Source organism: Lepidochelys kempii, chromosome 9 (genome assembly GCF_965140285.1).
Source record: "Lepidochelys kempii isolate rLepKem1 chromosome 9, rLepKem1.hap1, whole genome shotgun sequence".
Taxonomy (NCBI): domain Eukaryota; kingdom Metazoa; phylum Chordata; order Testudines; family Cheloniidae; genus Lepidochelys; species Lepidochelys kempii.
Genome location: NC_136388.1, coordinates 50620958 through 50644852, shown reverse-complemented (window position 1 = coordinate 50644852; position 23895 = coordinate 50620958). Strand labels below are relative to the sequence as shown.

General features: G+C 45.2%; 1 protein-coding gene across 4 annotated transcripts in view; it reads right to left on the bottom strand.

The window, feature by feature from the left end:
- Positions 1–4662: 4662 nt before the first annotated feature.
- UBE2G2 (ubiquitin conjugating enzyme E2 G2) overlaps positions 4663–23895 on the bottom strand; it is a 55200-nt gene continuing 35967 nt past the window's right edge. For all 4 annotated transcript variants that reach the window (XM_073360326.2, XM_073360325.2, XM_073360322.2 and 1 more), the window contains 3 exons: positions 11240–11358; positions 9042–9182; positions 4663–6997 (listed from right to left, as the gene is read on the bottom strand). In XM_073360326.2, the coding sequence (XP_073216427.1) occupies positions 6885–6997; positions 9042–9182; positions 11240–11358 (373 nt within the window). In that variant the 3' untranslated portion in view covers positions 4663–6884. The remainder of the gene's footprint in view (positions 6998–9041; positions 9183–11239; positions 11359–23895) is intronic.

The window sequence follows — 23895 nt, the reverse complement described above, 5'->3', positions numbered from 1 at the left end:
AGGAACAGTAGGGGGGGAAATAAACATGGGGAAATAGTTTTACTTTGTGTAACGACACATCCACTCCCAGTCTTTATTCAAGCCTAAGTTAATTGTATCCAGTTTGCAAATGAATTCCAATTCAGCAGTCTCTCCTTGGAGTCTGTTTTTGAAGTTTTTTTGTTGAAGTATTGCCACTTTTAGGTCTGTAATTGAGCAACCAAAGAGATTGAAGTGTTCTCCAACTGGTTTTTGAATGTTATAATTCTTGACGTCTGATTTGTGTCCATTTATTCTTTTACGTAGAGACTGTCCAGTTTGGCCAATGTACATGGCAGAGGGGCATTGCTGGCACATGATGGCATATGTCACATTGGTAGATGTGCAGGTGAAGGAGCCTCTGATAGTGTGGCAGATGTGATTAGGCCCTATGATGGTGTCCCCTGAATAGATATGTGGACACAGTTGGCAACAGGCTTTGTTGCCAGGATAGGTTCCTGGGTTAGTGGTTCTGTTGTGTGGTGTGTGGTTACCAACTACATGGTAAGAGCCAGGCCAAAGCTGTGTCTGGAACCCCACCCAGTGTCAAGCTAGTGGGGCAGAGGGGTTCATCTAGAGGGTGATGGATCACCCTGGCACCAGCACTGAAGATTAGGGGATAAGGTATCAAGGAGAGGGGAGAGCTGGGGAACCGACTGACTGATCAAGAGAGTGGATGGGCACCCGGTGGCAAATGGGTGCTTTAGGATTTCCCAGGTGGTGCTGGGGGCCACAGGAGGAGGTAGGATACAATGGGGAACCCATTCTAAGCAGGATTCAGATACAGGAAGGAGCTGTGTGGGGTGTTTATTATAACCCAGTGACACTTGTGGATCCATTAAATGGAATATGGAGGGCTCATTAGCTTGTCACATGTCCTGGTGGATCTTCTCCCCACCAAGCTCTGGGAGCCTATTTCCTCAGGGGAAGGGGAAGAGCTAATCCTTCCCATCCCTCCCTCACACCCTGCCCTCTCATGCCAGCCAGAGCCTGGAGCGTGGTGAGCTCAACCCTATGGTCCCTGAGGATCCCGGTGCCAGTACTGGTGCCCTGCTGCTGTGAAAATCTGGTGCCTGCAGCAGTGGCTGGGAGCCCTGCTTGGCTCTGGGCTCATGGGAAGCCAGCATGGGAGATGGGCAGAGGAGCAGGGTTCTCTAACCACTCACCGGGGGAAGAGGAGAGGACTAGAAGGGAAGAGAGGAGGAGCCAAAACAGGAGCCAGATGGGCAGCAGCCCCAGAGGTGGGGGTCGGCCAATGGGGATATTGGTGTGCACACCATCAGCTCTATTATTGAGCTAGGCATTTCTATTAGGTTAACCAGACCTGCTGGCCTCCGGAAAGGTGGCAGGAGACCTGCTGGCCTCCGGAAAGGTGGCAGGAGACCTGCTGGCCTCCGGAAAGGTGGCAGGAGACCTGCTGGCCTCCGGAAAGGTGGCAGGAGACCTGCTGGCCTCCGGAAAGGTGGCAGGAGACCTGCTGGCCTCCGGAAAGGTGGCAGGAGACCTGCTGGCCTCCGGAAAGGTGGCAGGAGACCTGCTGGCCTCCGGAAAGGTGGCAGGAGACCTGCTGGCCTCCGGAAAGGTGGCAGGAGACCTGCTGGCCTCCGGAAAGGTGGCAGGAGACCTGCTGGCCTCCGGAAAGGTGGCAGGAGACCTGCTGGCCTCCGGAAAGGTGGCAGGAGACCTGCTGGCCTCCGGAAAGGTGGCAGGAGACCTGCTGGCCTCCGGAAAGGTGGCAGGAGACCTGCTGGCCTCCGGAAAGGTGGCAGGAGACCTGCTGGCCTCCGGAAAGGTGGCAGGAGACCTGCTGGCCTCCGGAAAGGTGGCAGGAGACCTGCTGGCCTCCGGAAAGGTAGCAGGAGACCTGCTGGCCTCCGGAAAGGTAGCAGGAGACCTGCTGGCCTCCGGAAAGGTAGCAGGAGACCTGCTGGCCTCCGGAAAGGTAGCAGGAGACCTGCTGGCCTCCGGAAAGGTAGCAGGAGACCTGCTGGCCTCCGGAAAGGTAGCAGGAGACCTGCTGGCCTCCGGAAAGGTAGCAGGAGACCTGCTGGCCTCCGGAAAGGTAGCAGGAGACCTGCTGGCCTCCGGAAAGGTAGCAGGAGACCTGCTGGCCTCCGGAAAGGTAGCAGGAGACCTGCTGGCCTCCGGAAAGGTAGCAGGAGACCTGCTGGCCTCCGGAAAGGTAGCAGGGAAAAGTGTATAAATCAAGCTAAGGGTACTTAAAAAAAAAAAAAAAAAAAAGAACAGGTTAACCAGTGGGCCAAAGGGCGGGGGAAAGGGGCAAGGGAAGGTTTTGCCTTCAGTCCTGGTGTCTGCAGCCAGACCAGCACCTCCCATCAGCTGGCTAGATGTTCCTGTGGGATTCCTGAAGGCAATGATAGACTGAAGCAAACCTTATGGCACCTAGTAAGATGGTCCCTCCCTCAAAAAGCTTACAATCTAAACAGTACCATGGACAGCACTTGAAAAGACCGGAATTAGGAAATTGCTCACACCACCAAGGTATGGGTCTGCTATGGCAGATACTCAATCCTGAGCTCTTCCACTGACTTGATGAAAAGGTCCCATCCCCAGATTCAAAGCTGGATGCCTAAAGTTTGGAACCTAAACTCTCTATTTATCTGCTCAAATTAATAAGCCAGCAGCTCCCATTGGCTTCAGAGCAAGGTAAGGATGCTCAGGGCCCCAGAAAAATCAGGTCACTTATTTAGATGCTTTCCTTAAGGGCCAAGATGTCCAATCCTGGGTACCTCAATGAACAATGCCTGTATTTTCGGATTCCCATGCAGCGTAGTCTCTTCTCACCTCCACACTTACTGAGCTAGGGCTCTTTGGCAAGGGAAGAGGAAAGTATGGTAAGTCACAAGATAAACTCTACAACTGGTGGAGATTTTACCCAGGGAATAAGCTAAAGTGAGCACATTTGCTTCATTTTAAAGGCATATGCCTTCAATTCATGACATTGATTATGAAGTCAGAACTGGTCAAAGAAACTGGTGAGAATCCATTCCCTTTCCTCTCTCCGCCACCCCTTCTCCCCCCGGGTCTGCTCTGCCCTCCAGTTGAGTCTGTTTAATGTGGTTCCAACACCTTTTAGTACAACAGTATTTTCAAAGAACCTCTCATTCCCCATCCGATGAAGTGAGCTGTAGCTCACGAAAGCTTATGCTCAAATAAATTGGTTAGTCTCTAAGGTGCCACAAGTACTCCTTTTCTCATTTCCCACTGTGTGTGTTCTGCCAAAGAGGAGAGGGGACCTTTAAAAAGGATGCTGCTAGTATCCTTTTAAACTAATAAAGCCTAAAGCAAACAATCCACCAAAGAGAGAAGTAAAATTATTAAAAAGTAAGAAGTTACTTGCATGTATAGATCACCGTACGATACCTGCAGTTCTGACGCTCCCCAGAGAACAAGTTCCGACTGAATTGTTTCAGACACTGAAAAAGGCAAATTGATCAGGACTGTTACTAGGGGCTAGTATTACAGCACTTGTGAACGTGAATCTCTTTTTAAAAGGGAAAGAAGATTTCTCCTCTCATTGAAGACCATCCAATATCACAGCAGCAGCTTTATCAAATAGAATTCTATAAACTGTTCCTAAGCTGTAAGAAGTCTACAAGGTGCAGAGTTGCTGGCACAGAATGGCTGTGACATCAGAGGTGAGGCATTTCGGCAATGGGCAAATGACCCTTTGCACGCCTCAAGTTTGTGAAGTACTCTGATCTTTCTGGATGAAGAGTGTCAGCTGTGCAGTAATTTGATTCACCTACAGTATTTGAATCAACAAGTTTTATTTTTCATCATTTGCAACTAGTACAAAACTATTCTAATGCGCTGTGTTATGTTTAAATGAAGTTTAAACATTTTGAGAAATAAACTGTGTAGTACAGTAAATAACATTCACCTATTTTGGCCATAGCATAAACATGAGAAATCAGAACAAACAGATCCCATTACCCGAACAAGGCAAGTTTCAGTTCTTAAACCAACCACTGAGAAATAACTTTGAAAAATCTAAATAGAAGTTATTAAAATTGGTGGTTTAAATCAAGTGGTTTTACTACTAATTTTAGTCATTATTTAAGCCATTTTGATGTAGCAAATCTGCCCTGCCTTTCAATGCTAACAAGTTTCTTTGAAATCAGTGTGTTCCATGTCACTAAAAATACCATTTTCTTTTTGAGAGGACAAATTCAGGGGGATGTGGCGATTTTTCAAAGTTGGATGCCCAATTCCCACTGAAAGTCAATGTGAAATGAGCATCGAATTGCCCATTTCCATAGTCGTAAGTGCAAACACAAATCCTGGAATGGACACTAAACCTCATGCCTAAGCTGAGCTGTTGCTATTAGAGATCAGAAGGAGACCTTCATGCCCAGTGCAGGACAGGATTCTTGCACCACCTTCTAAAACAGCTTGTGCTGTTCACTGTCAGAGACAAGATACTGGATGGGATGGACCTTGGGTCTGAGCCCACTTGGCAATTCTTATGCCCCTTTGTGTCTTTGAATATCTCTCCTGTGGGCTTAATGATAGTGGACTATATCTTTTCCCACATGAGGCCCAAGTTAAAGCTGTACTCTCCTGGCTATCTATCTTTTCACCTACTGAAAGAAACAATCGAGGAGAAATTCATTCTTATGCTTTTGTGAAAGAAGAAAATATCACTTTATTTTCAATATACAGATTAAGTTCCACCATAAAATAAGGATAATGAATCTTTGAATACACATGAATAAAAATATTTTGTTTTTAAAACAAGACTAATTCTGCCACGTCCCTTTCTTGATTGTGATCAATCTGTCTGGAATCAGGCATACAGCCCCCTCCTTTAGGAAGCTGTTTCCTAATGTGACTATGGTATTCCACAAGCTACACCGCATCTATCCAGTGCATAAAATGCCTTCACTCCACATACAAAAGCTACATCTTCATGTACATTTGCAAATACTAGTTGGGTACAATACTACTCCATCATCTTCCTGCCCCCAAAACTAGTCCTCTTCCAAACCTATAGGAATTACTCCCTATAATGGAGGTAAATCCAGCAAGTTATCCCAGCCCAGAGTCTCTTCAGTGATGGATAAAGACGACGCCCTAGAGTGACATGCAGCACATGTGTGTATGCAATATGAACTGCAAGCCACCAGATACTGAAATGAGAGCAATATACATGTGTCACTTCAGCAAAGCTCTCTCAATAATGTAATTATTCCTATAATTTGATTTCTTGGTTCTTTTCATTCAAAAACAGATACTCCTATCCTAGCCTGTTTTAGATAGTCAACAATATTTGATTCCACACACAACAGAGGCTTATGTTATTGCTTGCAGCATAAGCATATTTGCTTGAAATGCCTACAGAAGATTCAGGCCTAGACAAGAGGTTCAGTTGTAAAGCAAGAACACTAGAAGGTGCCCCACACAAGCTTTACAGTCTGGGCACTACAATGAGTAGAGTTTGAAAGTTCTTCATTGTCCTGCTGCATACCATACAGAGGTCAGTAGAACAATGTTGCAAGTGTGCATCCTTCCATCCTCTAGAGGATGGCATCAGTGATAAGGATCTCCCCCAGCACTGACTTAGGTATGCAAGAGCAGTTAGCATCTAGAAATTGCAACTCCTGTTAAAGTAAGGGTTAAATTGGATCACCGTCAAAATCCACGTTCCCTACCTGAAGTGTGGGTGACCTGGTCTGTCATGATAAGTGTTCAAGTCAGTACTCTACTCTATCAAGTATTGGCAGAACAGGGTTTCAGATCATCTCACAATATCTTGGAAAGATTTTAGTTTCCCAGCAGGACTAGCTGAGTCCCCCGCTCCACGATTTTCAGAGCACAGATGACCTACCTTGCGTTTCGGGATGCAGGTACCTAACAAAACAGCTGACCAAAATGTTTAGGAAAAGACTGGGTTTCCTGACCTACTTCTCTGATTTAAACTGGAAGTTACAATAAATATTTTTAGGGAGTAATTACAGCAGTCATTGAGATCTCTTCTTTGCAAAAGCAGATTCAAAGGCTAGATTTAGACTCATAGCATGATACAAAAATATTGGGCTATTCTAAACAGCTGGGTCCACGAGCATCAGCCACAGATGAAACTGGCCATCTAGAATTTGAGACGCCTTAGCTAAAAAACTTAAAATCGCTACATACATTAAAACAACCTGAAGGTATTCTTGTTTTAGAACCTCTTTCACTGAGCTACCTTTTTGTAAACTCTGGTGTTGAATATCATTGCTGTTTCCAATTTCCCAATGAGATCACACAATTAAAAATGACTTTGTTTCTGCACACATTTTTGGGTACGATGTTAAGCAGAAACGTAAAGCTGATTGTTGTAGCAGGTCACCTAAAACTCCTCTTCTCTGGAACAAGCTCTGGGAATACCTGCAAACATTAATATGCTGACCACCTAGCTACTTAAGTATTTGTTCACTAACCTTTGCTCTGAATCACTGACTGGGGAGGATTCCACTGCTTGGCAATGCACAATGACTTGTGCATTTTCTTGGTGAGACCAGGGAGTGGATTGCAGAAAATGAGTATAAGACTGTGCTAGGCTCAAATTCATGCTTTGTAAAGTCTCCATGTTTTCAATACAACAGAATGAGGTAGCATTGAACAGCCTTTGCAATAGGACTGACTCCATTTTTGAATTCTAGTAAAGTACCCCCTTGCTACATGTTTTAGTCTGAGCCAGAGGCTTTTTAAAGGGGGGGAAATAATAAAAAGAATAAAGAGGAAGAATTAGGCCAACAATTTTGCAAAATCTGCCTTTTTGGTATCAGCACTAAGCATTGCTCTCTGTCAGCTGGAGAGAAATACAAAACACTGCAGTTTCGTTCTTTTCTTTTTTGTTTTTAAAGCCCAAGGGACTTCTGCACAATCTGCTTGGCAATTTTGTTAAACTGTTCTCTGTCATCCCGCCACATTTTGGAGGCATCAACATTGGCTCCACTTTCATCATTTGGTTCTGAAATGAGAAAGACAAAACAGATAGGCAGGTTACTCACCGAGGACTTTGGTTCTTCAAATGCTGCCTCTGCACATTCATCCCCCTGTGTGCTTGGGATACCATCCGCACCAGGGGGAATGTAGATGCCCTTGGAGAGAAAATCCCACTATATGTGCGGCACCCATCCCACCCCTTGTTTCACATATCTCACAGAAAATAGAGGAGAGTTTCAGCAAGAGGTTTTTTGGGGGGAAAAGCTTAAGTGATTGGTATTGGTGCTTTCTTAGTAGCTGAACCTCAGCACTTAAGATAGTATTTTGTCACCAATGAGGCAGTCAGAAGATTAGTGGAGGTTTCTAACACTGCAGGCTGCCACCTGGCAAATCCCTTTCTGGTTCTGGAGTTTCATGAAAACCCAGATTTCTCTTCAGCCCCACCACTGCAGGTCCTCTCCTGCACCTGGGGGAAGAGTGCCACAGAAACACACACAACATTCACTTCTAGAGCAACGTTCACTTCTTCAACTTCAAGAATCTCAGAACTTTGCAAACAGTATTTAAGCCCCTGTGAGGTTGGCAACTCATTTTACAGTCAGCTAAATTAAGGTACAGAGACTTACCCAAAATTAATAAAGAACAGTGGTGAAAGGGGGAGCATAATTACTTCTTAAGGATCATACAGACAATGGCAACTGAGAATAGAACCCAGGAGTCCTGGCTCCCAGCCTCTACCTCCTGCATCTGCTAATCTGCTTTCATGGTTTGATCACAAGGAATTGGAGCCATTCCATGACAAGAGGGGAATAAAGCTCATGAAGTCTCTTGTGACTGTACGTGAACTTCAGATCAAATTAATCCAACTACGGATGATTTGACCAGTTCAGAGCACAGAAACACTAACCCGAGGATCACCAATCTCCAAACCTAGCTTCTTCCAAGACTGTTACCATCCAGACCTTTCTCACCACTCCTGGATCAGACTGTGGGACCCTATACCTCTCGCAACCTCTCCACTAGGCCCCAGCTGCCTTCAGTTTCCAGTCTTTGGTAGGCACAACTCCAGAGCACACAGTTTGAATCTGCTAGCAGCCAGGGTCCAGGAAAGAGGTTTCCAGAATCTCTGCTACACAAAGGATATTCAAAGGTGTGTCTTGTGGCAGGGGAAAAAGGGAAACAAAGTCACAAGGATGGAAGAGTCCAGGCAGCTATTGGAGCATTGGAAAGCCTGGGTAAGATGGTGGCACAACCCAAACCTTTTGAGGCCTACACATCACTGTATTAAGCCTTAGGATGTTTAATGTATAACTGGTAATTGAGCTGATTTGGGAACAGTCTTGATGTTAAAAACGGGAACAAGTAGAGTGCTTTGCGTCCTGTTCATTCAGGTTTTCTGTTCCTAAAACCTTGGATTTTACATCCTGATGGTCATTGCTGTGATTATGGTCGACGGTAGTATTTCTTCCCTGAGTGTATATATCCAGAATAGCTCTCTAGGTTCTTAGCCAGCCTTCATCATAGCAGCATCTAAGCACCTAAATTATATTTTTATCACTCAGTACCAATTATTCAAGAGACACATTTTTATCTTCTCCAGTTATTAGATAGCCAAACTTTAGAAACTTATCTCCAGGGTAGAAATCTGTGTGAAATATTATTACATTAGCTATAGGGCTTGCAGGGTTGTCCCTGAAACGCTGACTTCTTAGGTGACCTATCAGAATGAGAACCAAAAACTGAACCCTGGTTTCACACACGATAGCAGAGAGCAGTAACTGGGCCTCACAGATCTCCATGGCGGTGCCACTAGCCTGGACAGAAGCAGTGTGAGGTTGCATGCAAACCTGGAGCCACCAATTTGCTGATCTAGTCCAGGTATTTTGAGGGTACCGATACATTAATAAAGCAGTAGGTGGCTGTTATGGCACTGACAGACCTTGCTGTTGCAGAACAAGGTCTGAGACCTTTGACTGCCCAACAAAGACAAATATCAAAGTAAAGACATTACCCATGCTTCAGAAATGCTATCCTAACTGAGCAACTCCAGATGAGGCACTAATCCTTACCTGCTAACATGCTGACCACTGACAAAAGGATCTTCTCCACGCTCTGCACTGGGCTCCACCGCTCAGCGCTGCTCTCGTACCCCATGGGGTCATCCCCTGGAGCATGCAGAATGGAAATGCAAACTCTCCCATCTGGGTAAACTGAAGAGGAAGCAGAGGAGATGAAAAGCTTTTTATAAATGATGCATTTGCCCCTTTGGGCTCCTCAGACCAGCAATGATTTATGTGCAGAGATGACCAGACTTGCTCAGCCCTTGCCTCCACACAGCTGCTCCTGAACCCAAGGGGACACTTTCCCTTCAGAAGGCAACAGGACAAGTTATGGGTGTTTTGTTATCTTCCCTGAACTAAGAAGGGAGAAACTAACTTTACCATCATTGTAGCCCAGGTCACAGAGGCAGGTTGTAAAAATCAGATCTCATGCACAGGAGAAAAAAAATAATACTCTACAGTGAAAGTAGGCAGCAAATTAGAGCCAAACATTTTTCAGCTTTACTAGTGCCCAAGCTTCTCTCTCCCAGGGACTCTGCAATATGGATTACTGTACCTCCAGAGAATCATTACCCCATAGTTTCCAAAGTGAACCGCACTTCGTTATTTTCTGCCCATATTTCTAGCCTCCCTACAGCCTTTTGCCCTGTCCTCACCACCCGTTCCAAATTACTCTCACCCGCAGGTTTCATTAGCATACTCCTTCCAGAACAGAGATGGAGATATTAAGAGTGGATCTCACCACAATCCTCTGCTAGTCTCCTCCCTGCAACTGGACACAAGATACTCTGACACTCCAAGAACTCCATCCTCTGCTGGTCACTGCTATGCTGACTTGCTGGATTTTCAAAGCAGTATAGAAAATTTTAGCCTATATATATATATATATATATACACAACTAAGTCACCCAGGCTTCTTGAAAACTTCAGTCCCTGCAGAACTTTCCTTACATTACATTAAAGGTGCATCTGTACAGGAGTCAACTGGGAGATCAGTTCCCATGGTGACAGGCAGGGTCTAAGAACATTGACAATCAGTCGGAGACAAGGGCAATGGGAGCTGGGTGGATTAAACTATCCCTCTTGCTGACGGAATAATATACCATAATGTACAGGAAGGGCAGAGTAGGTGAAGATCAGGAGCTGCACAAATTCCATGGCTTGTTTAAACCATATTTCATGTCAGGTACCTAAATCTCAGCCAGAACTTAAAGTGGTTGACATTCCAGAGCTTGTGTACTAGGGGTGGGGAACATGCGCGGCAGGTGCGACCAGAGTTTTCCCTCTAGTATTGTCAGACTTTAATGAATCAGAGGATGGATCCAGGCACATAATTTGAGTCATAATAAAAGGTTCACACATGTTTTCTGTGTTGCTTTAATAACTAATTAAAGCAGTAACCAACAACTTTGTGCAGAACGCCATGGGCCTATTCAGAAAATGAGAATTGAGTGCCGGAATAGCATTTGGTGCAGTTTTTAAAATATATGAGCTTTTGGACACAAGCATTAGTATTATTCAGTAGAACACTCTTAAACCCCTACCTGCAGAGAGGAGTCCCATAAAAACAGTTTGGTTGTGATACAGTGAACAGTTAAAAAGATTGGAGTTACACTAAAAGACTAAAAAAACCTCTGCTGAAATTCACATCCAAGAATCTGAGCTGTGCCACATATTGAACAGAGGCACCTGGCCTCACAGCAATGTCACCTGAGGAATCTTATTAAACCCCCGTCTTTTGCAGCAAATGCTACTTTTTCTTCCCTTAAAAAGATTCCTCACATTAGCAACATTTAAGTTACAGAACAGCACAGAAGAGAGTCTACCCCAGATTCAGATTGTTTTTCTAGCCATACACCACAAGGCATACACCATCAGAGAATTCAGATGTAGTATAACTGCAAGAATTCCTGCAATGATCCCCATGCAAGACAGACTCACTTTTCAGTCCTGACCCTTGCTGTACCATGACCAAGAAAGCATGATAAGAGAGAGTTAGATTAGGAGAAAAGACAGTTCCAGAAAGACATGAAACTGTCCACTGGTTAGGAGAGCTCCCAGCACACACTCCAGATCTGGGGTTAAATGAGAGACAACAGCCTTTGTGGAAACACCTGATGTCCTCCTACAACAGTTGCCCCTTTAAAAAATTATGTATTAAAATAAAGTCTTTAAAAAAAACCAAACACCTGTTGAATCAAACTTACTGTTTGGATGAAACATCTCACATGTGAACCTCATCTTCGGAGGACTTAGAGGATAATCAAGAGGGAAGCTCAGGATAGCTGGGAAAACACCATACTCAAAACAGGTATCCTCTGGGCCCCTAGAAACAAATGAAACAAATTAAATACCTGACTGCAGTGTAAATCCCTCTCTCTGCAGTAGTCACTTATTAAGAGGATTAATCAGAGACATACAATTTAACCTTGGTGTTGTGAACATCAAAAAGAAATCGGAAAGAAGAGTATATTGGCCTATCAGTACTCCTGCAATAAGAGTCAAAGTGTTAAGAAAATTATTATGCACACACTTGGGATTCCATTAAAATTCAAATAATACAGTTATGGTAGGGGACAGAAAAAAAAAAGATCCCAAAAGTTAAGAGTAACAAAATGATTATTTGTAAAAGACTGTAAGCGGTTAGGGGCAGGAACTCTCTTACTGTGCGTTTATAACACTGAGCACAGCAGGGCACAGAACCTGAATGGGGCCGCCAGCTGCTACTGCAATACAAGTAGTAAAGCATTTCAGAAGATGGCACATCAGTAGCAGCAAGTTACTTATAATGTGCAGGACACTATTCTTGTGCAACACATGCTAATGTCTATTTGAACAACAGACTTCTCCTGTCCTGGCGTGGCTAGCATTACCACCAATATCCCCCATTTAAAGGTGGCTAATGACTAAGATCTTGTTGAAACTTGTTCTGAAAAAGTCTGATATTTGTTTTCAAGTTTACACTTCAGGAGAAAGGTGGTGATATATCAACTCCCGGCATCAGTCACTGCTGTTCAGAGCTTGTCTCCTTGAAGTATGAAACACAGGCTTGCAATGTTCCCATTCAAAGATGTGAGGGCTGGACCCATGACCGGTTCCCTTCCTCACAACCATGGCACACAAAGCATGGTTTGCCCCATGAGACCACTATCTCAGTCATTACAAGCATGGGAAAAGTAATTGAAATGGCACTGTTAAGTTATTTCTCCTTAGGTTTCAAGTCCTCTTCACACTACTTTTGACAGCCAAGTGGACTCTGGGAACTGAAGTTTGTAGTAGAGAAGTTTCCTCTCTGATGAACACCCTGGGGTGTGCTATTGTAGGATATTTACAAGCAGAGAACTGCTGGTATTTGATTACTGGTCACCAGTCAATTGTGATCTCTGGCTTTGCAGTGGGGCTGCCGCTAAGACAGGCTCTCTGCCTGCCCCGGCCCCACGCCGCTCCTGGAAGCTGCCAGCGCCACCCCGCAGGGGCAGAGGTCTCCCTCCTCATGCTGCTCCTGCCTTTAAGCACTGCACCCGCAGCTCCTGTTGGCCACAGCTCCCCATTTCCAGCCAATTGCAGAGAGGAGCAGCATGCAGAGCCACGTGCCGCTCACACCTGCTAAAGGGGCCGCAAAGGTGCATTGGCGCTTTCCTGGAGTGGTGTGAGGCCGAGGTAGGCAGGGAGCCTGCCTTAGTGGCAGCCAACCTGCACCGCAACCAGGAACCGCAGGAGATAAGTGCTGCCCAGAGGGAGACCGCACTCCAACCCCCAGCCCTGACCCCCCTCCCAGAGCCAGCACCCACACCCACTCCTGCACCCCAACACTCTGCCCCAGCCCGGAGCCTCCTCCCGCACCCAAACTCCCTCCCAGAGCCCATCCCCTCCTGCCCCCCAACACTGCCCCAGTCCAGAGCCCTGTCCTGCACACAAACTCCTTCCCAGAGCTTGCACCCCTCACCCCCTCCTGCACCCCAACCCCCTGCCCCAGGCTAAGCCCAGAGCCCCCTCCCACACTGTGTACCCCTCGGCCCCAACCCAGAGCTTGCACACCCTCCTGAACCCCAACCCGGTGAAAGTGAGTGAAGGTGGGGGAGAGTGAGCAATGGAGAGGGGGGATGGAGTGAGTGGGGCGGGGTTGTGGGGAAGGGGTGTGGCCTCAGGGATGGGGCAGGGTAGATCCTGGGTAGCCCTTAAATTCAAAAAGGGATCTTGGGTATAAAAAGGTTGGAGATCACTGCTCTAAGAAAACCAAGAACAGAGACAACAACTCTTCCTCAGCTTTCATCCCCTAATGCCCCTACTCTACTTGCGCTACATTGATGACATCTTCATCATCTGGACCCATGGCAAAGAAGCCCTTGAGGAATTCCACCATGATTTCAACAATTTCCATCCCACCATCAACCTCAGCCTGGACCAGTCCACACAAGAGATCCACTTCCTGGACACTATGGTGCTAATAAGCGATGGTCACATAACCACCACCCTATACCGGAAACCTACTGACCGCTATTCCTACCTACATGCCTCCAGCTTTCACCCAGATCACACCACACGATCCATTGTCTACAGCCAAGCTCTACGATACAACCGCATTTGCTCCAACCCCTCAGACAGAGACAAACACCTACAAGATCTCTATCAAGCATTCTTACAACTACAATACTCACCTGCTGAAGTGAAGAAACAGACTGACAGAGCCAGAAGAGTACCCAGAAGTCACCTACTACAGGACAGGCCCAACAAAGAAAATAACAGAACGCCACTAGCCATCACCTTCAGCCCCCAACTAAAACCTCTCCAAAGCATCATCAAGGATCTACAACCTATCCTGAAGGACGACCCATCATTCTCACAGATTTTGGAAGACAGGCCAGTCCTTGCTTACAGACAGCCCCCCAACCTGAAGCAAATACTCACCAGCAACCACACACCGCACAACAAAAACACTAACACAGGAACCTATCCTTGCAACAAAGCCCGTTGCCAACTGTGTCCACATATGTATTCAGGGGACACCATCATAGGGCCTAATCGCATCAGCCACACTATCAGAGGCTCGTTCACCTGCACATCCACCAATGTGATATATGCCATCATGTGCCAGCAATGCCCCTCTGCCATGTACATTGGCCAAACTGGACAGTCTCTGCGTAAAAGAATAAATGGACACAAATCAGACGTCAAGAATTATAACATTCAAAAACCAGTCGTAGAACACTTCAATCTCTCTGGTCACTCGATTACAGACCTAAAAGTGACAATTCTTCAACAAAAAAACTTCAAAAACAGACTCCAACGAGAGACCGCTGAATTGGAATTAATTTGCAAACTGGATACAATTAACTTAGGCTTGAATAGAGACTGGGAGTGGATGGGTCATTACACAAAGTAAAACTATTTCCCCTTGTTTATTCCCCCTCCCACCCCCCACTGTTCCTCAGATGTTCTTGTCAACTGCTAGAAATGGCCCACCTTGATTATCACTACAAAAGGTCCCCGTCCCCCCCCGTTCTCCTGCTGGTATTAGCTCACCTTAAGTGGTCACTCTCCTTACAGTGTATATGGTAACACCCATTGTTTCATGTTCTCTGTGTATATAAATCTCCCCACTGTATTTTCCACTGAACGCACCCAATGAAGTGAGCTGTAGCTCACGGAAGCTTATGCTCAAATAAATGTGTTAGTCTCTAAGATGCCACAAGTCCTCCTTTTCTTGTTTTAGGGGATACATACACCTGTCAGGAATGACACAGACGAGGCAGATAGATTGAAAAGAGGTAGGGCAAAGTTTTGTGCTTTCCATTACGCAGCACAGATGGTGGCAGATGAGTTTGACTTAACTTAAAAATGGCAGACCAAAGACCACCAGCTACTAATACCATACCAACATCCAACCAGCATTGGGCCCTTCCGACCATGTAGGTATCTGGAAGCACGCCACCCAAAGGTGGGCTGCAGGAAAGGGAAAGAATAAGAACACCTACTGCAGGTGGTACACAGCCCCAAATATTATGCCATAAATGGAGGAGTAAGGGCACTAGACACAGTCAGCAGTAATTAGTCCTACAAGCCTAGTTAACGCCTTTGGAAAGGTCACACGCACGCAGCCACCTGAGGCACACAAAGAGAGCACAGGATGGGAGCAAGCTGTGCTGCTGGAGGTGCAGGTGACTGGAGCAGCATGGAGGAAAAGGCCATGGATCCACAGGGTTATCAACCTTTTCAGCCTGAGTCTATGCATGAATGTCTAATTGCACAGCCTGCCCACTCAAACCACTTGGCACACGCACAGAATGGGACGACATGGCAAAAACTCAATACGTCTCATGTTGATGCTATTTCTCTCACTAGACACCTCAAAATCCAGCCCTTTGCACTCTTCTGCTCGCTCTCTCATTGGCATACAGCATCTTCACCAGACTGCTACAGTGGCGCAGCTACATCGGTGCAGCTGCACTGCTGTAGCACTTCTAGTGTCAACTAGCCCTCAGTGTCACGTAAGATCCCTGTAGCAACTCCAGCCACGAAAAAGTCACAATAGGAAATGGGTCATTTCAGCTGTATATACCCAATAAGTGTTTTATTCTGTTCCTCTCTTCACAACTGCTGCTCTGCAACATGTCCTGTTCCCCATGGACATGGTGGGCAGCTTCCTTGTTCCCTTCCCCCAGGGACACTCCTCTCCTACTGGCAGTTCTAATCCTGCTGGCATCCCCTAGCTGAGTGGTTCTCATTCAGGGGTCCGAGGCCCTCTGGGGGGCCTTGAGCAGGTTTCAGGGGGTCCTCCAAGCAGGGATAGGATTAGACTCCCTGGGCCCCAGGGCAGAAAGCTGAAGTCCAGGGTCCTGAGCCCTGCCACCTGTGGCTGAAGCCAAAGCCTGAGTAACTTAGCTTCATGGGGGCCCTGTGGCATGGGGCCCCAGGCAATTGCCCTGCTTACTACCCTCTAATGTCTTTTATACGCAGAAAACCAGTTATTGTGGCACAGGTGGGCCCTGGAGTTTCTCTATCATGTTGGGGGGTGGCTCTGAAAGATAAAGGTTGAGAACCTCTGCCCTAGCTCTTCTGTGGGCCATTACTGGCAGGTCCAGTCGGGAGGGAGGTGTAAGAGCTACCCGCACAATACAGGAGCAGTCTGCAGGCTGGTAGAAGCAGATGGAAACAAGGCGTTACAAGACACAAGCTGGCCAGAGCAGCAGCAGTTCTCCTTCCTCTTACCCCCTACAATGCCTCATCTAGTCACCAGTCAGCACACTGATAAGCGGTGGGTTTGTGCAGGAGCCTGTGCACCTTGCGATAACCGTGTACCAACAGAAGTCTTTCCCACTTCAGCATGGCAACTGCCTTGTGCTATTACTTTCACCACTAGGCAGTCACCCAAACCCTTGTCTAGTAAGAAACCTCAGATTTCCATTACATGTTTCCTAAGCTCTTCTAAAGAGCACAAAGAGTTAACCTGCTCTTATCCCACTCCCCATAAACTTAAAACCAAACATGGGGTTGGGAGGGAGGGGAATATCAAAGCTTGCACATTAAATTACTAGGAAGGTCGTAACACTCTGTTCAATTATACCCACACACATCCTGCTAATTACGTAATCTTGTCTCCAAGGCATGTTCCAGGATTTGCGTGTCTGCACGTCAAGGGAAAATAGCCAGCAGGTATGGCGCTTTTGCTTCTTTGAAGATACTGTTGTGCTGCTCACAGGGACGTCAAACATAGCAGCTCAAAAATCATTTAAAAGATAGGGACTAGGTGGGGACTCACCTAATTGACCGACCAAGAGTCGAACTATCAGTATCAACTACATGTCAGGACTTCTTACCAATTGAGACAAAATACTGAACACTTCAGGAAGCATAACTGCTGTATATGGAGTCCCCACACCTCTCAGCTTTCAGACTCTTGTTCTGTGACATATCCAAGGCATACATAATGCTGCGTGCAATTACATACATCAGAGTTCATGTGGAAGTGTTCTCTATCATATGCATCTAGTACACAAAATAACCAAGTGTCATAGGGTGACCCCGCTTCGACAGGCCGTGGCATGACAGGTGCATCTGCCTCAGTTTCCCCGTTCAGAATCCCACCAAACAGCCTCTCTTAATGCAGATGGCCCTTGTGGGGTTAATTTATTATAGAAGTCCTGTGCACATAATTCACAACAAAAGTCCTACAACCATAGTCCAGAATTCCCCCCACATAGTTCAAACAGTACATGCAACATACATCCTGGGCATCTCCCACCAGGCCCCGGCTTCCCGGTACAGTCCTCTCCTATCCTCATCCCAGGACAGCCAGTCCAGCCCTTCTACCCTGAGTGCATCCCCACTCTTCCCAGTGGGAACCCCCACAGCCTTTGTGCCTGGAGAGCATATTTAGTAGGGAACATCCCTGCCAAGAGAGCATCCTTCACTCCCTTTGGCCCTCTCACAGTTCCTCTGGGTCCAGCTCTCTGATCCTGGAATATCAGCCACTGGGTATCTTTCTGTACCTGATTCTCCCTGTCCTTTATAGCCCCCAGGTGCTGTCCTGCCCTCTTAGTTGGCCTGTAGACGAAAGCTCAAGTTCTACAAGACAGAAAAACTGAGTAGGCTTGCTCCTCAAAAGTGTGGGGATTTAGAAAGACTCGACAGGTGGGTTAGTGAAAACGATAAACACAGGCACTAGACCTGCACTTTCTGCTCCTCAGATTATTTTAAAATGAGAGAAACGCATCAATAGCCAGTGAGAATCAAAATTATACTACAGTCATGTTTGTCTTCCTCATGCTTAGTCAGAGTAATTCAGCAATAAACACCATGAGCTGACATTTATTCTGGTTACAGTTTAAATACATTTATGTATTAAACTCCTGAAAGTGTGTGGAGTTTCTAGTGCCTCACATTCCCTTTTAAAAGCAACAGGAAACCCTGGGGGTTTCTCTGCTCAGATATGCTAATGCATGATCATATATGCCTCATTTTTAGGACCTCTGTTAAACAGGTCAATTGTTTTTGTTTTAGTCATTTGTTGCTGCGGGGATCAAGTTCAAAGGGAAACCACGAAGTGAAACCAAGATGGGATTTTCTACTATGAAATGCATAAGGGTGTGAATTTTAGACCTAAACAACTAGACAGCATCCCATTAAATTCAAGTAGTATGCCAAGAGCACTAAAGTTAAGCAACTATTTGGTTATCCCACTACCTGGGACAGAAATGATCTCGAAGCACTCCACAAAACTTGAAGCTTCAACACCTTATTCTATGATCTTGTCTGACTTCCCATGCTAATCAACGTCGGGTGCGTTGAGTAGTTGGACACCTCCAGGAAAAACCCAGATGATGCGGAAGTTATTAAGGCACCACAGCGACTGGCACTCTTTCCTTCTCGTCAGTACAGTATGGATCCAATGCTCCAGTGTGGTGTTAGGGAGCTCCTGGAAATAGCATCTTTCAAATGAAGTGCAAAACCAACTATCACAAAAGATGTGTTGCTACACATAAATCCTGGAGTTCCCCTCAGCAAAGTTCACATCGGGAACTACATTCTGCCCACCTACATGCATCCCCGTAGTTTCAGCTTGAAGTCACCATTTCTCAACCTAAACTGTTGTGATACTGCACAGAGCTGAAACATGGCTAATAACTAACTACCTTTTGATCATGCAAATCTCACATCTTTAACTTTCTCAGAAAGCTGTGCTCCTCCGGAACAACGGAAATCACAAGGCCCTGGACAAAGCATTGCTGCTTGAGGAGATCCAGCTACGAAACAAACATTTATATGGAGCAAATAATCAAGCAATCAATTTGCAAATACCTAGCAAATAATAAGTTGAGATGTAATAATCAGCATGGATTTGTCAAAAACAGATCGTGTCAAACCAACCTAATAGCTTTCTTTGACAGGGAAACAAGTCTTGTGGATGGGAGTAGGGCAGTGGTGGTAGATGTGGTATATCTTAGTAAGGCTTTTGGTACTGTTTTGCATGACCTCAAATGACAGAAATACAGTCTAGATGGAGCTACAATGAGATGGGTTCAAACTGGCTGGAAAACCATTCCCAGAGAATAGTTATCAGAGGTTCACAGTCAAGCTGGAAGGGCATATCAAATGGGGTCCTACAGGGATCAGTCCTGGGTCCACTTATATTCAATATCTTCATTAATGATTTAGATACAGTAATGGCATAAAGAGTACACTTATAAAGTTTGCAGAGATTACCAAGCAGGGAGGGTTTGTAAGTGCTTTGGAGGATAGGATTACAATTCAAAATGATCTGGACAAACTGGAGAAATGGTCTGAAGTAAATAGGATGAAATTCAATAAGGACAAATGCAAAGTACTCCACTTAGGAAGGAACAAATCAGTTGCACACACACAAAATGGGAAATGACTGCTGAGGAAGAAGTACTGCGGAAAGGGATCTGGGGGTCATAGTAGATCACAAGCTAAATATGAGTCAACGGTGTAACACTCCTGCAAAAAAAAAAAAAAAAGCAAACATCACTCTGGGATGTATTAGACGTAGGTTTCCCTCCTCCCATTGGTGGGTAGGGACTTGGGACTAGAAGGGGGAAAGAGTGCTGTGAGCCTCATTTATGGTGGAAAGTCTGTCTTGAAGAGGAAGGCTTTGCAATGTTTCCTAAAGATGGTCAGACTCTGGATTCACCTGAACTCCTCTGGAAGACTGTTCCATTGCTGGAACTCACTCACCAGAGAATGCTTTGTTCCCAGCCCTCTGTGCTCGAACCTGAGCTTTGTGATCTGCCTTGTCCCAGAAGAGAACAGCTGTCATGGTGGTTCTCAGATCAAAATTTGGTCTTTCATGTAGCTGGGACTTGATCCATTAATTGCTTTGAAAATTAGGACCAAGGCTGTAAACTGGCATCAGGACCTGACCAGGAACCAGTGAAAGGATGGGAACAGGTGCCTGATGTGATGACAGCCTGAGTCACGGAGAAGGCGGGCAGATGCATTCTGTACTAACTTGTGCATAGTATTCACATTTAGATACAAGTTACAGTAATCCAGCCTGCAGGAGACAAATGCATGAAACACCACATTCAGGTTCTTGTCCAGAAGGAAAGGATGAAGCTACTGGTATACATGGAAACTGATGGTACCTAGTCATCCAGATTTAGCAGAGTCAGATAGGTCCCTGAGGCTACACCTCTTTGACAAATGGTGGCTGTGAGCCTTCAATGGAAGGCAGAGAATGTCTTGGTCACTTCTTCAAAAAGTGTTTCCCTCCTTGTGACCAGCAACACTTTAGTCTTGCCTGGATTCAGCTTGCACCAGCTGCTCTTCATCCAAGAGCTAATTTCATGTCGGCATTCTGACACATTAGTAGTGGCAGCAGCTGCATCATTTGAAAATGAGATCTAGAATTGAGTGCTATCACCACACTTTAGGCAGCTGAGCCCATGGCATCTCGCTCTCTTCACCGGTAGTCTCACACAGATACTGGAGAAACGGGGATAGTCTGGGTCCTGTGGTACCCCAAAGGTGAAGGCCATCAGAGAGGAGGAAGAGTTACCACAACTCTTGTTCTGCTGGAGAGGAACAACCGGAGCCACTGTTGAGCTGGGCCATCTGCTCCTCCTACGTCAGGGAGGGGGGTTAGTAGCACCTTCAGGTCCATTGGGTCAAAGGCAGCAGAGTGGTCCAGTGCCCATGGTTATGTGGTGATCGTCCCTTAGTGCACCAGAGCGATCTCTGGGCTGTGTCTGGGTCTGAACCCTGTCTGTGAGGCAGCTAGGATGTTGGCAGAGCACCGTGGTTAATTACTTCGCTCGGGAACGTTTGGCTGGTGATGAGGCAGCATGTAACGTTGGCTTCTGGAGGCCTGGGATGAGTTATTGTGTTTTTCAAGGAGTTTTGTAGGTGTGCTTCTCTGAAGGAGGCAATGACTGTTTCCATTCCATTTAACAGGGTATTTTTCCTCTGTTCACCACTAGTGTAACTAAGGGAAGCAGAGCTCTAGAAATATGGTATTAGCAATGTGACGTTCCCCTGGTGTTATCCGGACCAGTGATCTGCTAGGTCTCTCCAATCCTTGACTCTGGGAGCCAGCCTTACCCTGCTCTGCTGTGAGAACCCCCACTCCTGGGCTGTTCATGCACAGCCTCTGGCATGTAAGCTACTCCTCGGATTGTGCAACCGAATGACACTAGCCAATGTCTCCAGCCCCAGACAAAACTCTGGGAACCTCCGTCTTGCAGTGTCAAGTTATGCCCGCTGGACTCTGCAAGCTTATATGAGTTCGTCAATTTAACAAAGAAATGGATATGTAACAGCTTGTTATCCCAAGGGGAGTCTCTGACACACTTCAAACCAAACACACTGCTGCAGGTAGAATAAACAAATAAATTTATTAACCACAAAAGATAGATTTTAATTGATAGGCAAAAAGTCAGAGTGGTTACCAAACTAAAATAAAATATAAGCATGCAGTCTAAACTCTCAACTCTATTAGACTGGGCAACATCTAGATTTAAGCAGTTTTCCTCAACCCACTGGATATTGCATTCCTTAATAAACAGGTTTGTTCCTTAAATCTGTGCCAATCTCCTCTGTTGTAGTCTTGTCTTCTTCTCAGTGTCATAGTTGTTTGCAGCGAAGGTGGGGCAGGAGAAGGGTCAAGTATGTGTCCACCCTGTCTGTTTTATACCCTCAGTCCATGTGCTTGGGGAGCACAAGTCCAGGCATGTCGGGGGGGGGGGGGTACTGCTGAGTCTCTCCAAGCAAGGTTGAGCAATTCCCCTGGTGAGGCCTCATGCAGGTGAGTCATTGCATTGTAGCTCCCTTGCTGAACAATGGCTGTTGATGGGTTGTTTGACACCCAGCCCGGGCATTGGTTACTTTCCTTGCTGTTGCCTCTGGGGAGCGAATATCTGGCTGATTCCTCAATTTATGGCATGTTTTAGTGACCACCATACAACACAATTCTCATAACTTCATATGCATTAATGATACAAATATATGGATAGAGAAGTGACTTTCAGAAGATCATAACCTTTCCCCGATACCATACAAGGCATGCTTTATATGCACAATTATATGAAAATGAGGAATATGGGGGTTACAATATGCTCCCACAAGGTATAGAATGTCACAAGCAACCATAGTCCTCCTCAGATGGCGGTCTCTGCAGCCAAACAGCAGAGATCATTTTCTGCCCAGCATCACTGGTGCGGATTGTTAAAACTTCCTAACAAAATTTATGATATTTAGGACTCGGAGGACATTACGACTGACTACAAACAGTTCTAAGAGAGGCTAGATGAGACCACATAGCCTTACACCATCCTTCAGAAGATTTACTGATAAATTAAAACACTTGAATAGTTCAGTTCTTCTCTGTCAGAGATCACAGATGGTGGTATCGGGCAACTGTTCACAGGACCTTAGAGCTCTAGCATTCAATGCTCTATTGTATTTCCCTTTCTGATCAAAATGCATGAAAAGCTGCTGAGAAAGACAATATGGGGTGTAGTGCCTATTGCTCTATAGGGTAAAAAGACTGTGCAGAATTTGATTTTTAAAATATAAATCTGACATGTTTATTTTTATTGATTTATATCATCACAATTGCTGGAAATTATGGGAGGGTCAGACAATTATTTAAATATAATAGATGCTGAGATTCAAATGGTTAAAGCTTTATAACCATTCAAGCCCAAACTGTCAACACCACATGTCAAAATATATGAAGTAAAGATCCTTAAATCAAACTCTAAGTTCTCAAGTAGGAAAAATAAGAAAAATGCTCTCTACATTTTGATCATCATAAATGGAAATATTTTTCTGTTGGGTTGTGTGTGTACGGTGGAAGAGATGCACTGTTGGTTTAATATACAACATGAGCAGAAGAAACTCTGGAGTCCATCAATAAGATGCTATTTATGGTGGGAGGAGCAACACTATGGAGAGAAAACCAACATCCAGGTGTCTGCCAAAATAGTAGGGTGAGACAAACTGATGAGAGGATAGGCAATTCTATGATCACTGTTTTCTGTACATTTGTAAATGGCTTCTTTTGTATTTGTGACAGCTGGAAAATTACCAAAAACCACCATCTCATCAGATCCTGATAAAAGGCAATTCCATGATACAAAAAGCCCTTCTCCAAACAAAAGTCCTAAGTCTAAACACAGATCTAAATACTTTTCAAGAGAGATTTTTGAAAAATCGGCTTAAATTTGTATTGTTTATATTTAAAAAAAGCAATCTTTAGGCTAACAAAGTTCTTAACGAGTGCTTCTGTATCATTTTGGTGGGCTAAGCTGTTTCTTTAACACAAGCATAAGCTTTCATGGTACACTGCTTTTGAAGTTCAAAGGCAGAATACTAAAAAGGCCCTGAAATGTTAATATTAAATTCATAAACTTGCACAATAAATTCTTGGACCCCACACAGCGTTAAGATATTATCCAGTATTTTGATTAAATCCTTTGACATTTTGGAACAATTTATCACTATGTTGTATGAACCAATCAGCCCTTTTCTAAAGATCCAACCTGCAGACCTCTATTAACTCAGCTGTATTTGAGTGGCACAATAGCATCACAGATGTGCACTCTGATCCGTTTCATACACATTTGTGCGTTAGAAAGACACCTCTTAATATAATCGCCTGGGATAGGTAAACACACATGGCTTTATGGAACCGAAAAACAGCTACTTGGGAAGTTCAAATCAATAAGATCTTAAACTTAACTATTACAGCAGTGCTGCATTGTGTAAACACAGTGTTGAAAGAATTCAGCATTTTAAAAATAATGTTCCTTGCTTTCTAGAAGAGAAACAAGAGTTCCCACTTACACATCTCCCTACTACTTTAACCGGCTGTAATTCTTGTATTTATGCTTGGTGGGTTCTT